General features: G+C 43.4%; 1 protein-coding gene across 1 annotated transcript in view; it reads right to left on the reverse strand.

Moving 5' to 3' along the window:
* Positions 1-16,163, reverse strand: part of ALDH1A1 (aldehyde dehydrogenase 1 family member A1) — a 150,790-nt gene that overhangs the window by 35,496 nt on the left and 99,131 nt on the right. The window contains exons 4-9 of the mRNA XM_068236458.1: positions 14,914-15,018; positions 13,171-13,311; positions 11,220-11,349; positions 8,315-8,376; positions 4,895-5,023; positions 1,538-1,651 (exon numbers count right to left, since the gene is read on the reverse strand). Coding sequence (XP_068092559.1) covers positions 1,538-1,651; positions 4,895-5,023; positions 8,315-8,376; positions 11,220-11,349; positions 13,171-13,311; positions 14,914-15,018 — 681 coding nt within the window. The remainder of the gene's footprint in view (positions 1-1,537; positions 1,652-4,894; positions 5,024-8,314; positions 8,377-11,219; positions 11,350-13,170; positions 13,312-14,913; positions 15,019-16,163) is intronic.

Below are 16,163 nucleotides of genomic sequence, written 5' to 3' on the forward strand. Positions count from 1 at the left end.
TAGTTTGGACAATGTCTGCCTTTTCTCTTTGATCAAATCTGTTCTACAAGACATGTAAGGAACAGAGGCAACTTTTTTTCCTGGCTGATTAGATTAGTTTTGAGGAGGAAGCCAGGTCCCATGCATCCTTGGTCGATCCCCTCTACTGGGCATGATGCCTTATCTTGCTACCTATACTGGGGCGTGCCATCTGGCTACCTATTACGGGTGAGGGGGTTATTTGGTTACCAATACTGGGGGGAGAGGGACATCTGACTATCTGTACTGGGGGAGTTATCCCGCTACCTATACTAGGGGGAATATGGCTACCTATACTGGACTGGATGGGAGGCACCTGGCAGCCTATACTGGGGATGGGGGAGGTCATCTGGCTACCTGTACTAAGCTAATCTGGCTACCTAAACTAGGGGAGTGGCTACTTATACTGGTGGGAGATCTGTCAATCTATACTGGGGGATCATCCAGTTACCATATACTGAACTGACATCTAGCTGCCTATACTGGGATGACATGGGTGGGGGGTGCCCTCTTTCTACCTATACAGAGAATGTCCTCTCTAGATACGTAATATGTAGGATGCCGAAAGTGTTATTTGGGGGCCTCATGATTGCTGAATTTATTATTGGGGGCCTCATGATTGCTGAATTCATTATTTGGGGCCTCGTCATTGCTGCATTTGTCATGTGGGGTGCCTCAAAATTGCTGTACGTGTCATGTGGGGGCCTCACAGTTACTACATTTGTCACTTGGAGGTATCATAATTGCAGAATTTATCTGGGGCCCCATGATTGCTGTATTTGTCATTAGGGGCCTTATGATATGTGTATTCCTATTGTTGGTAATATCTGCATGCCATTGGTAATTTCTGCCTGATTGATGCCAGAAAAATAGGCACAAGTTTCCCATTATGTGCGATAAGTGGGTGTACGGTATAATTTTTTTTCGGTCATTGAGTCGTTACTGGAGGCACTGGCGTAACAATAGGGGATGCGACCCCTGCCGTTGCAGGGGGGCCCGGGGTCCCCCTAGGGCCCGCTCAGGGACTTTTGGGGGGCAGGAGGGGTCGCAGCATAAGAGGAGAGTGTGGCAGATCGGTGGGGAGGGGGGGCATTCCCCCCCCCCTCCCTCACTTCGAGCTCTCCTCTCAGCGCTTTCCCTCCTGCAATCATTGGTGGCAGCGGCGGCAGCGGCGGCGGCGGCAGGCTGAACACATTACCTCCTTCTCGCCAGAGGTCTTCCGTTCTCTAAGAGCAACTTCCTGTTTACACAGGAAGTTGCATGAAGCTCTTAGAGAGCGGAAGTCCTCCAGCGAGAAGGAGGTATGTGCTCAGCCTGCCTGCCGCCGCTGCTGCTGCCCGCTGCCACCAATGATTGCAGGAGGGGGAGCGCTGAGAGGAGAGCCCGATTTTTTTTTTTTGCAGAGGGGCCCGGGGATTTCTAGGTACGCCCCTGAGAGGTACTTGAAAATTGCCATGTTATAAAAAAGGTACAATCTGTGAAAAGGTCGAAAAGTCTTGAACTAGCAGACACCATATACCTCTGTTGAACCTGTGAAAGCCACTTTATCCACATCCATGTGATTTGATATGGCTGCTCCTGCTGTGGGTCCATAGCCAGGTACAATGTTCACTACTCCAGGAGGAAAACCAGCCTGAAACAACAATAAGTCATCATTCATTTAAAGAGGCAGTGCCAAACTCTTAAGACTAGCTGTGGTCAATGGGACACAAATTTGAAAACAAATTTCATTGATGTAGTATGTAGCTTACAATTAAGCCAATTAAAATCCAGAGAGGGGGTATGATTGTCCCAATTCCATACCAACCAGAATGCTCATGGTTAAGGGGGTATTAGCTAATGATTGGGATGAAGTTCAATCCTTGGTTAAAGTTCCTCTTGTCTGTATCAGCTTGTAGGAATTGCCCCCCCCCCCCTTAGCTGTCGGGGGGGGGAGGCGGCTATGGTTCCATCCTAGTTCACAACTAGTAAGGAGGTTAATTTGAAACTTGTTAGTGACATAAATGGGTGTATAGAGAGCATTCCAGAAAGGTGTAGTCTCTCAGAAGTAAATATTAGGCGGTGTAAACCATTCTGTGAAATATGGTGTGGCAAACAATACAAAAAGAGTGACATTCCTCTAAACCCACAATCTCATAATGTTTGTAAACCAAGTTGCATAAAAGAAAGAAAAAAAACTATGAGTAAATTGATACATTCTATTTGAAAATGTTATAATTGTTGAGTAAAACAGATGCTTCACAATGCATAGTTTTAACATAAATGAATGTTACTTTGTTACCTGTATTGTGTACTGTGCAGTTGTGAGGAAACAGTATGCCGGCCCCTTACTGTGTTTCTGTATGGCAGTATAGCTTCTAATTAATCCTGACCTTCATGTCATAATACTAAAGACTAGCACAATGCAGATCCAGTGTTTGCTCTGTGCTTAACAGAGGATTTAGCTGATCTCAGGTAAAGAAGAATAACCTTTGAACAGCCAGTCTTCTGCTGAATAAACATATCTGCTCAATTAACTGGTGCAGTGTCTTCCACAACCACCACTCCACTTATGCTGGGGATACACGGTACGTTTCCTCTTTTCAGTCGAGCCGGTGATGGCTTGATTGATCATTTCCGACAGGTCCGATGACCCTGCTCGATCCCCGCCCGCTTGATCCCAGCGGGCGGACAATAGCTGGGAGTCGAGCGGAAGATAAGGAAGCGCCCGTGGGGACGAGCGGGAATCGATCTGGACGGCGGCGGGGATGCGGCGAGAGTCGATCCGCCGGGTCGTACCGCGTATCCCCAGCATTAGAAACATTCAATGTTCCAATGACGCTTTGTCGTTTCAATTAAAACCCCTATGGATACTCCACCTGCGGCTAGAGGCAAGTGCCTCTAGCCGCAGGTGGAGTATCCATAGGGGTTTTAATTGAAACGACAAAGCGTCATTGGAACATTGATGAGGAAATATATACTCGATTAAGCTGAATAGTTGCAATAAGGATTGGGACTTTTTTGCTTGTCATCATTTGAAATCTGAATATTGATCTAACCCAGTTTTAAGCAACACAACCTTACCCTCCCGGATCCCAATTTTTAACTCTATTCTACACCAAGTTTTTTATTCTGGATATATATGCATGCATATATATGCACGTATATTTTATATTTTTATTTTTAACAGGAGAATATTTTCATACACATTTTTTAAGGGAACCAGTACGCCCAGTATGATGGTGTGGAAGTGGTGAACGTTATTAGTACGCTTAGTGTGGTGATGCGGATGTGGTGAACGTTAATAGGCTGTTCCTGTATATATTTTTCTAACGAATGTATATTTTCAAAATACAGTACAAATATAATTGAACACAGAAACATAAAAATTAAATAAAACAAGAGATTTTAATCCCACATAGTGAAAATTTGTTTGTTCAGCGCACCTCTCAAGATATTGTAATTAGCAGGCATAAGTTCGTAGTGCTCGCTATGCTACTCTGATAAGGCGTGTTAACTTTGATAACATGTGACAACTTTTGATAACGTGTGATAACTTTGATAACGTGTGATATCTTTGATAAGGTGTGATATTTGTCTTATCACGGTTTAGTGAATCAAGCCCTATGAGCGTTTTCGTGGGTTTTTTAAGCGCTGGCGATTTTAGAAATCACTCCAAAAGCACTTGTGCAAGGATCCCCTATGAGAGTGTTCACATGTAAGCGTTTCGATTTCATTGAAATCGCAAATGCGCTACATGTACCATTTTCTGAGCAGTTGACTCAGAAATCGCAAAGCACTTGAAAAAGCGCTTTGTATAGTGATCTCCCGAGCGCTTTTATGAATAAATACATTGGGCCTGATTCACAAAGCGGTGCAAACTGTTTAGTACGGGTGTGCTAAACAGTCAGCACGTGAAGTGCCGTTCGCAGACTTTTGCGCGTGCAAAGTGCCGCGATTTGCGCGATTGCGGACTTTTGCGTGCGCAGTTTGCTGCAAATTGCAGCAAATTGCGCGCACAAAAGTCCGCGATCGCGCGAATCGCGGCACTTTGCGCGCGCAAAAGTCTGCGAACGGCACTTCACGTGCTGACTGTTTAGCACACCCGTGCTAAACAGTTTGCACCGCTTTGTGAATCAGGCCCATTGTATTTATTCATTTCCGGGTGTAAGCGTTCACTTCCTGACTGACATCAGGAAGTGAAAAAAATGAATCGCTCTGCAAAAGAGCTTAGAAAAGCACATTTCTAAGCACAAAGTGCAGCGAAAATTTGTGTTTGCGCGCAAAAAAGTTATGCCTGTTATAACGCGCGCAAAACTCTAGCGCGGCAGTGCTATCAGTTAGCACGGTTTTGTGAATCAACCCCCCTAGTGTCTGAATCACACACTTGAAACAAACATGCAGCCAAACTTGTCAGATTTTTGTCAAAACCATCTAATTTGCATGCTTGTTCAGGGTCTATGGATAAAAGTACTAGAGGCAGAGGATCAGCAGGATAGCCAGGCAATGTGCATTGTTTAAAAGTAAATAAATATGTCAGGCTCCATTGGTCTCTCATCTTGGGTTCCCTTTAAAGGGAGGGGAGTCACTTTAGTGACCTGGTGCAGTTCTGAGCCTCGCAGATTCTCAAAAATGGCAAAGAGACAATTTAATTCCTTATGTAAAATGACTACTAGAAAGAATAATTGAACTCTGCTATGTAGTAACTGGTAGAACCTGTTTTATATAGAAAATAATTGAAGAATACCTTCACCACGAAAGATTCAGCATAGTGTGTAAGGAGCCTTAAGGTTTACATACATTTTTCTTACTGCAGTCATACAAGCTTGTCAAAACAAATCACAGGACAAATCTGTCATTCTTATATAATATTTGCTTTTGCATCAAATCAACTCACCTCTTTTATAAGAGAACCCATGTACAGAGCAGTCAGGGGTGTTTGCTCTGCGGGCTTAATCACAACTGTATTGCCACAGCAGAGCGCAGGTGCGATTTTCCAAGCAAACATCACTATTGGGAAATTCCACTGGAAACAAAGTGTAGAACAGCTATTAACATTAAAGCCACTGTTGCAACTAGAGTATTCTCTGTTTTACATCAATAGCGTTAGTATTCTAAACAAGTATAGTCTTAGTATTCTAAACAAGACTACTCTCATAATTAAGGCAGTTTGAAACAATGGGGCCTGAGTACACTAACGCGCTTGTGTCTAGTTCTGTATGCTTTTCAGCATCTGTAACATTGTTATGCTGCCGAAACGCGCTTGCATGTGTTTAAGGGTGCTGCTAAGGTATTGGTGGCCCTAAGCGGCACATCATTTGTGGCACTCCCCACCAGCCGGAGGCCCCTTCTCCTGTAATAATACGTACCCTCCCCCCTAAAAAAAGGAAATAAATAAAATATAGCCCTTCAGTATAAGTAGGAGCCAAAGGTAATATCCCCAGTAAAGGGGCCACCCACAGTTTAAGTAGCCACCCCAGTATAGATAGTCACTCCTAGTATAGGTAGCCAGAGGTGTCTCCCCCACCATAGAGGGCATTGGTGTCAGTGGAAATATGTAGTTTCCTGCTCGCTCCCCATCCCTCACAGACCTGCAGATCAGTGGGTACCGGAAGAGAGGAAAGCAACGCACAGCAAACATGCAGCACACTTCAAATGCAGGACGTCAGCAATGACCTCACTTCCACATCTGCATTGGTTATTACACCCCTCTTCCTTCTGTTCCCATTGCTGCTGATCTGAGGTGTGTGTGTGTGTGTGTGTGTGATGGGGAGGCAGCGGTGGCCATACTAGTCACAGACAGGGTTGCTCTGGCAGCATGGGAGGCCCCTGTTGTGGGTGAGGCCCCAAGTGGCTGCTGGGTCACCTGGACCAAGCTGCACCCCTACATGTGTCATGAGGTGAAGTTGGGTTAGGGCCCTTTTATATTGACTGCGTTTGCATCTGATTTTTGGACGGCATATGCTTTGCTCATCACAGGGGCACCACCATTATCATAGAATTGTGGTGTTCCCTTTCCACTAATGCTATTCTATTCTTCCCAAATGCAAACATAGTACACACTGACTGTATTTGCATTTGGGTTAATGCCAATGAGAGAGCATGAAAATTGCACACCAAACGCAGTGCAATGCAATTTCTTTGCAGTTTCCGTTTTAATTTTTCATTAACTACTTAAGGACCGAGCGAACTGAAATCTACGCCCTGTTTTCGTGGTCACCTGGCTGGCAGGGCATAGATTTCAATTAGCAGCCGCTGCGCACATCCGCCATTTCCATCGCTCCCACCGATCTCGCCGCTAATCCCCGCTGCCTGTCGCCGCAGCTCACTGGCTCTGCCTGTCGCTATGAGCTGGTCAGGAGCCGATTTCATTGGCTCCTGACCCTGTCTTTCAATGTAAGGCGCTCCCATTGGCTTACATTGAAAGACAGGGTCAAGAGCCAATGAAAGCAGCTCCTGACTGGCTCACAGGATCTCTGTCGCCATAGAGACATGCGGCGGTGACTGCGGTTGCGATGAGTATGTGCGGCGATTCGTCGGTATTCCGTCGGGATTCTGCCGGTTCTGTAACAGCGGTCTCTGGTCCTTAAGGGGGCAGAGACCGCTGGTACTTAAGTGGTTGAGGAATGGTTGTAAAAACACAAACAATTGCATCGTGAAAAAGAACAATCACACGAAAATATGCTAAAAAAAAAAAAAATCTGATTGCAGAGCATCTGCATTATATGCCTTATGGAGACAGTTCCTGGCACTTAGGAAGCTATAATTGGATGAGAGGCTATTGTCAGCTCCCAGGTAGACAGTGTCTTTCTCAGTTTTATACAGCACTGCCACACAAAATGATAACTCAATTTCACTTCACAAGTCAAGTTATCCTTCAGATCTGACTTTTCATCTTCATGAAGGCTTCCAGGACAAACACTACTGGATAACATTACAATTGTGAACTTATAGCTGCCTTTCAGTGGTGTAACTGCAATTAATGGGGCCTCCCAAGAACTTTGATGCCCCCTTCCCAATGTCATATCCTTTCCCTTGCTTCCATTGGTGCTCTTCATGACCTTGGGGCCAATCTCACAAGGGCCATCATGATATTTACGCCCATAACAATATAGCCACAAAACACCTGATCTGAAGTATAGTTCCCTGTATCAGAGAAAAGGAAGGTTAGTAGTTGGGCCTCCCCCCACAGCTTTAGGCCCCCCTCTGCTCCCATATAGTTAGGCCCCTGCTGCCTTTAAAATATTTATTTGCAGGAAGTTTTTTAACTCCTTGCCGACTGCTCCACGCCAATTGGCGTGAGCAGTGCGGCAGCCCCAGGACCGCTCCACGCCCATTGGCGTGAACGGCCGTCAATGGGGTAGCAGGACAGCGCGCGCACATCTCCTGTTTGGGGGGCGGAGCTCCACCCCGCCTTCAGTCTCCGAGCGGCTGTCTAATAGGGTAGTACAGCGCTGCGATCAGTGTGACACGGCTGTCCCCCTTGGTGACACAGAAGCGATCGGCGGTGATAGGCTGTAGCCTATCACAGCCGATCGCGGTGATTGGCTGACTGGGGGACGGAGGGAGGGAAAACATTTAAAGAAATATGTGTTTTTATTTAAAAAATAATAATACAAATATTTACATAAAAAAATAATAAACCTAAGGGGAGCGATCAGACCCCACCAACAGAGAGCTCTGTTGGTGGGGGGAAAAGGGGGGGAATCACTTGTGTGCTGTGTTGTGTGGCCCTGCAGCTTGGCCTTAAAGCTGCAGTGGCCCAATTAAGTAAAAATGGCCTGGTCACTAGGGGGGTTTAACACCGCAGTCCTCAAGTGGTTAAAGTAATGCAAATGTATTGCGTTGTAGATCACTCCTATCAGCGTTATAAGAACACACTTTGAATCAGAATCAGAATCTTTATTATCGCCAAGCACGACTGGGTCGTGCCCGGAATTGGGCTTGGCACGTACAGAGTACTGATACAGGATATAGATACAGGTACAGGACAAATCAAGCAGTCAGAAAGGAACACAAACATTATACCAGATGCAGAGAGAGACAATGTAGCATAAGTTACAACACAAAAACACCCACAAAATAAAAAAAAAAGTGTCAGCTTGAGCTAGAGCGCCGTCTATCTATGTGTAGAGTGCCTCAGTGCCGGCATGGTGTTGTGGTGTGGGGATGGTCAGTTACGTGGAGAGAGTTCAGAAGGTTGACAGCCGAGGGAAAGAAACTGTTCTTATGCCTTTGTCGCAAATTAATGCAATCTGAATATGAATTCAACAGCAAGCAATACTTTTTTTTAGTGTAGATTACTTTCAGTACTCACAGGGATTATTTGGCCACAGACTCCAACGGGTTCATGTCTTGTAAAAGTGAAGTAATCTCCATCTAAGGAAAAAAAATGCAAGAAGCCAATATTATAGATCAAAACTTGTGATATATTGATAAAGGACTTCATTCACTAAGACCGTCATATTACAGTGGTTTGATAACGCTATAAAAGAGCTGAAAAGACAAGGCCGAAAACTTGAGAGACTGTGGCGCAAATCTCAGTCCCCAGAAGACAAACATGCCTTAATCCTCCACTTGAAGAGCTACCAAAAGGTAATCACGGGAAAAAAATCATCCTTTCTATCACAAGAGATCGCAAATGCAGTTAACAAACCAGCCCAACTGTTCCGCACAGTGGAAAAACTCTGCAACCCGGCATGTCAAAAACTTAACATCGAGTCTTCAAAGGACCTCTGTGACCAATTTGCCCATTTCTTCACAGACAAAGTCTCCGCTATAAGGTCCGCCATCCAACTTACAGCATCTGAGCCTAATATAGCGCCGAAGACCATTAGCAGAGACAATGTAACACCTTGGTCAAACTTCAATGAAATTGATGAAGAAGTCACATCAAGCATTCTCCTTCACGTCCGCCTAACTACCTGTGACCTAGATCCTGGCCCAACACAGTTCATGTTGAACTGCCCTGACCTGTTCGTACCGGTATTACTAAAAATTGTTAACTGTTCCTTAAAATCAGGGATATTTCCTGCTTTACTGAAGGAAGCAATCATCAGGCCTCTCCTCAAAAAACCCTCCCTGGACCCAGACGCAATGACCAGCTACAGACCTGTCTCTAACCTCCCCTTTCTGGGCAAGCTAATTGAAAAAGCTGTTTACCTCCAGCTAGAAGCCAAAATCCTACAAAACAACAGTTATGACCCATTCCAGTCTGGCTTCAGGAAACACCACAGCACTGAAACTGCCCTCATCCAAATATGCAACCACCTGCTCATGGCAAGAGACAGAGGAGAGTGCTCCATCCTCATACTGCTAGACCTTTCTGCGGCCTTTGATACAGTTGACCATGACATCTTGATAAACAGGCTACAGGAATACTGCGGCATTGATGGCATAGTTCTTCAGTGGTTCCAATCCTTCTTGAGTGGCAGAACCCACAAAGTGTCTATGGGGCCCTTCCTGTCCACCCCTGTATCACTTAAGTATGGGGTGCCCCAGGGCTCAATCCTCTCTCCCCTGCTTTTCACGATTTACATGTTACCGCTGGGAAAACTAATCCAAAAACATGGCCTGACATACCACTGCTATGCAGACGACACCCAACTATATCTTTCCTTCAAGCCTGGTGTGACAGACCCAACTTTAACTATAAACGCCTGCTTACGTGAACTACAGCAATGGATGAATGACAACTGGCTGAAACTAAATGCAGACAAAACTGAAGTCCTTCTGATAGGAGGGCAGAGCATGATAACAAAACAACTTAACTTGCAGTCTTCACCACTGGGAATAGGAGGCACGGATCTGCGCAGCTCTGATCATGTGCGTAGCCTGGGAGTTCTAATTGATTGGGATTTAAACTTCAGAACTCAAATCTCTGCTGTGGTGAAATCATCCTATTTTCACCTGAAGAACATTGCAAAAATCAAGCACCTCATTCCCCCAGAAGATCTGCCAACCTTAGTCCACGCCTTCATCACATCCCGACTGGACTACTGCAATGCTCTCTACACTGGCCTTCCAAAAAAGGACTTGTACCGACTACAGCTGATACAGAATACTGCTGCCAGACTGCTAACCAACCAACCCCGTCACTGCCACATAACGCCAGTCCTGCACTCCCTTCACTGGCTACCTATAGAATGGAGGGTCCTATTCAAGATCGGCCTACTGACATTTAAATCCCTGAATAATTTAGGCCCTGGATACATGAAAGATATGTTGCAGCTGCGTAGCAATCCCCGCATTCTCAGATCAACAGGTTCTAATAATCTAGTCATACCCAGAGTCCACTTGGAAACTTTTGGTCCCAGAGCCTTCTGTCATGCTGCCCCTACGTTTTGGAACTCCTTACCTCAACAGATCAGGACAGCTCCATCCCTGGACATGTTTAAATCCAGACTGAAAACCCACCTGTTTAGTTTGGCATTTGCAGAAATATAACTTTTGTTGTGTGAATACTTCATCCTACTAATTACTGAATCTGAGAGAGCCTAAGCGCTTTGAGTCCTATGGGAGAAAAGCGCTATATAAATGTTATTGTATTGTATTGTATTGTATTATTTCCTCACTAGTGATATTTTACAGGCAGCAAAATAGCACACTTTTCATGTCAATTCACAAAGGTTTTCACCTCATGCTTTGTTTTAAAGATGTATTTCATATTTTAAGAATTCATGTGGTATTAGATTCTTTATTTTAAGGAGTCTTGCACACGTACCAAGACACTGTCGCTTGCAGGAATCTGGGTAATTGTAATTTAGTAATTGATTCAACATCACTATAATCTTTTCAGAGCTGTCCTTGGCGGAAATATTCCTGTAGAAATTACGCAGACCCTTATCCTTCTCTGCCACCTTCTCTGTAGACTTTTAAAAATGTGGCTCAAAAGGCTCCATTTCCACATAACTATTCTATCTCTCCACAGTTTCCATATTCATTGTAACCTGAACCACTAATTATTAGGGCTGAGAAAGAATTTCAATTTTCAAGGATGCAAACTTGAGGTTTACCTAAACTGGAATTTGTATATTCATGAATTTATTTTATATAACTGTACAAGTTTGTCGCCATTGAGCTTAGTAAGAAGGTAACATGAGACAAACAGACTATACTCTACGTTGTGGGGAAGCAGAGATGTTGTATTTTGTCAGGAAGTAACATAACAACAATAGTGTAGCCTCTGAGATGAAGAGTATACAGTTTGTGACACAACATACCCGTTGGCACTGTGCGACCTTGGTTTTTGTCTGCCCAGCCAGCACAATAACGTAAACTTTTCACAGCTCCTGGTATGTCGAACATGTAGGATGTAAAGAATGGTTTTCCAGCATCTATAGTCTCCATAGTCTGGAAAGGAAGTTCACATCTTTAGTTTATTTTTATCTTGTAACTATAAAACACTCAGTTATATAGTATATACTACCACTACACTCTGGTTGCACTTATACTGCCTTATCATATTCTTAATGAAAATACATAGTTTATGCCCCGCCGAAAAATCAAGAAATCTTGCGGAAGGCTGGGTTTATAGAAGAATGGGCTTTCCTTGCTATAAGCCATTTCTCCGTGGACCCCACATCTCCAGCAGTAACGTGATTATGCAAATCTGGAATGGACGGTATGAATTTTGCCTGTTATGTGTTTACAATTTAACACCTTCATGTAAATTATATTGGATTACGGGTATGGTAGATTAGAGGTGTGTGAATAAAAGAAGTTGTGTGACTGTATAAATTCTTACTGCATGCAGTTGCTGGAGACTGAAATTAAGCAACTACTGATTTAATTTGCAACAGATTCCAGTACAAGGCTAGTTTTAATCTGTATACCCACGGCCAGATGGTTGGTGGATCTCTGACGACAAACGATCCAGGCAAACTATCCTTAAAAGTCAATGGGGATCAGAACGATCCTTCACAATATGATCCAACATGACAGCCATTTAAAAATGAATGATCGCTGCGGGTGACCTGCATTGTGAAACAATGTGTAACAAATATTTTTGTTCAATGATGTAATGCGATATTACGGAAAAAAAAAATAATTTGCCACGAAAAAATCGTCCAAAAATATTATGTTGAGGGTATGGACCTTTACAGTGAAGGTTTACAGTTGCCAAGCAGATGTGGTGCCGGTAAAATGTAATGGCAAGGCATCTGTTGCAGCGCACCCAATGCATTGAGAAAGGCACAGAATCTACCCGGCAACTGATGCGCTGGTACAACACAGCCACCGTAAACTGGCCCTAATTCAATATGATCTGGGGAAGGTTTCAAATATCTAACAACGCTTTTTAAAAAATCCAGTTCAGGTTTACTGTATCTTGATATCGTCACTGGGAATATTTGGAGATCTGTGGGGATTTCATGACAAATCAAGCCCAGTATATCATAATCTGCCTGTTCCTACAGCTTTTTCTCTACAGAAGTTGCACAATCCCCTCCTTATGCTAGCTAGTCTAGGCTGCTATGGGAGGTTTGTCTAGACAACGAACATATGCCTCTGGTTTTACGAAAATTGTACGTAAGATGAAGCACAGTGCTATGTGCTCTACCACAGAGGTGATCTGCAAGTCCATATTGAGTTTTATTGCTGCATTTTGAAGAATACAAAAATGATCTACATCGTTCTGCAGCAGATCCACCCAACAATAACTTTTTTTCCTTATTAAATTAAAACAATAAGGTTTGCAAATACCTACATTTTTTAAATAGAGAACTGGGAAGTAATGGCAGTGCATCCTAAAACCAGGCCGCATCTAGATGACTACCAACAAAGATGTGCACATCCTCTATAATTAGGATCTGCACACCTATGCTGGTAGTAATTCAGATGCAGCCTGCTTTAGGAAGCACTGCCACCTCTCCCAGCTGTCCAAGAGACCTAAATTATAAATACACAAAGCAGTATCAACATCAGAGTATATGTACGCATCATAAATTAGATTTTTTAAAATATGAATAAGTCTATCTGACTGCAAAATGAATTGATATAATGGGACCAATTTACAAAAAAAAACAGAACAAAGCTGGAGCAGCAGTTTATGTTTCATCTTGTCACTGTGTCTGACTGGCTACCAGAGATAGCTGCCTGCCCCAGCTTTGATAAACCATTTGTGTTTGGCCTTTGTAGTCAGTCTCCTTGTGCCATCATACAAAAATTACTTACGCTTAGAGCGATGATGTCGCGTTCGATAAGATCAGCTAATTTATTCAATAGTTTTCCTCTTTCAGAGGCATCCATCCTGCGCCATGGAGATCCAAACTCGAATGCTGCTCTTGCTGCCTTTACAGCCTTCTCTACATCTTCCTGGAATCAAATAAAGTATTCACTTATATAGAAGCTATACAAAAAAACTGATATTCTTACAATTTGTTTGATAATGTCCTAATGATCTGTATGAAACGGTTGGCACCTACTTGATGGATAAAGCCAGGGCTAACTTGGGAAGCTGGTAAATTGCCCCAGGGCCCCCAACTATTTTAAGGCCCAAAAACCTATTTTAGTGCATGGAATGTTATTATTTCTAATGGAAAACAAATATTTTTGTCTAGTAATAAACAATACTGTTGTAGCTGTTTAGCTAGGTATTTTTTAAAAGAAAAAAAAAAAACTAAATTTCCAGTACTCTGCTAGCAAGTGACTATTTGCCTCTGCTAAATGGTGTTCTGCTCAGTACCACTTTCCAGGGCTGGTGCCATGGCCGGGTCGAGGCAGAGGTGAGAGAGGCACCAGCCTCAAGGCGTAGGAGGGGGCACACAACTCACTCAGCTATCATTCCCCTATTGTGTTTGAAACAGAGAAATAAGAAAAGGGGATACATATCAGTGACTGCAAGCCAGATAACTAGGTGTTGGGGCCCTGGGGTGCCTCTTAGTCTAACAGCAATCAGTGTGTGATGGCTGGGGGGAAAGCGATGGAGGGGCGCACTTTGGTGTCTCAGCCTTGGGTGCTACAGGACCTTGTCCCAGGTACCCAGGGGAATTGCCCAGGGCACCAAAGTTGATTGATAGGCCCCCCACAGGTCTCCCTCCAGCTGACAGTGATTCCTCCGGGCTCTTGTGGAATGCTCGCATTGGAGCAAATTCAGTTGGTTGGCCCGACAGGCTCCTCCTTTAGTCTGTGTGCTTCCACCTTCATACTCATGGGTGCCCCTTCTCTGTTACCTGGTGGCATGGTACTTAATCACCTTACATGATGCCAGGTCACAGAGAAGACCCCTCTCCTTCACCAACGCAAGAAAATTTCCTCATCCTCATCCACAATTTACTAATAACATTTTTAATCATTTCAGTGTATAACTACAAAGCTATTTGGAGCTGCCACGCCCTATCACCCAACTACCATTATTGGTGCTCTACATTTCTTCATTTTGTCTACTGCAGATGACAGCACAAATATTTCCAGAGGAGCACATCAGTGCAGTGGCAACATTCATTGCAGGTGATATTTTAGAGTGCCCACCAGAGATGTCCGCCAGTTAAATGGCTGGGTGGTGTACTGTTTAAGGGCACTAGCACTACCTCTGAGCTGAGGCTTGAATCATAGCTCTTCCTATTCAGTTAGCCAGTACGGAGTCATTGGGCAAGACTTGCTAACACTGCTACTGCCTACTGAGCACGCCCCTAGTGGCTGCAGCTCTTAAGTGCTTTGAGTAAAACAGGAGAAAAATGCTATACAAATGTTGGAATAATTAATATTATTACATTTTAAAAACAATTTGGGCAGCAACTTAGACTGTGTGCTTTAGATTCTGGTCCCTCATGAGATGTGAGTTTAACACTCCTGCTCTAGGAAATACCAATCAACCCCTTACGTAACTAGAAATGCAAGTTGGGGGACAGATGGAAATGGCTGGTGAACATAAAGGGCCACTCTAATAGAGAACACTGTATATATCATGTTCCTTACCTTATCGCCTTCTTCGATGTCACAGATTTTTTCTCCTGTTGCAGGGTTGAAGGTGGCAAACTTTTTCCCACTGACTGAGTCATGCCATTCATTGTTTATAAAGATCTGAGGGAAAAGAAAGCAAAAATGGCAAGCTGTAAAACAAATGACTTATTTTGATTAATAACGCAAATGCTACAATCTATAAGCTGGAATATCGTTCCAAATTGTGGGCGCAGATACAGCGTGAGGGCTGATACATCATACTGCTACTTATTATGGGCAAAAGCAAGAAGTAATATAGTCTCACTCTAGGGTATAGCTAGAGGTAGATCCTCTAGTTTGAAACGCCAGACAAAATGTAAAAAAAAAATTAAATCTATGTTTGCAGTTAGAAAAATATTTTGTTTTTCCTTTCTTCTTATATTTCCCTGCATAGTTGACAGAGTATTCTCCCACTCAATGTGTTGGAATGGCTATGGAAGGTAGTCACTTCTTCTATTGTAAAGAAATGGCCAGCCAGACTACAAACTGGTATCAGCAACTGGGCCTCAGCATTGTCAGCAAGGTATTGGCAGCTAATCTGCTTTGCTACAGAAATATGTCTCCAAGCTTCATTTTTAGTTTCAAAAGTTTATGTTACAGGTATACCGTATATATTCTGATGGTCAAATAAGCAATTATTTTCAAATGAAAACATGAACATCAATTCCATGTAGTGCAATACAAAGCATTTATTATATAATCCCCCAATGCAGTTGCAAAATTAATGATATAAGGATTTAACTGAACAGAATAAAGAGTAAATTTCACCTGCAACATGCTGTCATATCTTTTGTTTACTGTGATACATTATACAACATCACTATTAACAAATCCATGGGTGTTCAACAGTGTGACACACTTAATCTTCAGTGTGACACAGTGGGGAATGAGCACTGTACAAACACACATAGTATATACAGTACTTGAGTACTGTTTAAAGGATACCTCAACTGAAATGTGACATAATGAGATAGACATGTGTATGTACAGTGCCTAGCACACAGATAACTATGCGGTGTTCCTTTTTTTCTTTCTCTGCCTGAAAGAGTTAAATATCAGGTATGTAGGTGGCTGACTCAGTCCTGACTCAGACAGGAAGTGACTACAGTGTGACCCTCACTGATAAGAAATTCCAACTATAAAACACTTTCCTAGCAGAAAATGGCTTCTGAGAGCAAGTAAGAGGTAAAAAAGGGGAATTTCTTATCAGTGAGGGTCACACTGTA

This window comes from Hyperolius riggenbachi, chromosome 1 (genome assembly GCF_040937935.1).
Source record: "Hyperolius riggenbachi isolate aHypRig1 chromosome 1, aHypRig1.pri, whole genome shotgun sequence".
Lineage (NCBI taxonomy): Eukaryota > Metazoa > Chordata > Amphibia > Anura > Hyperoliidae > Hyperolius > Hyperolius riggenbachi.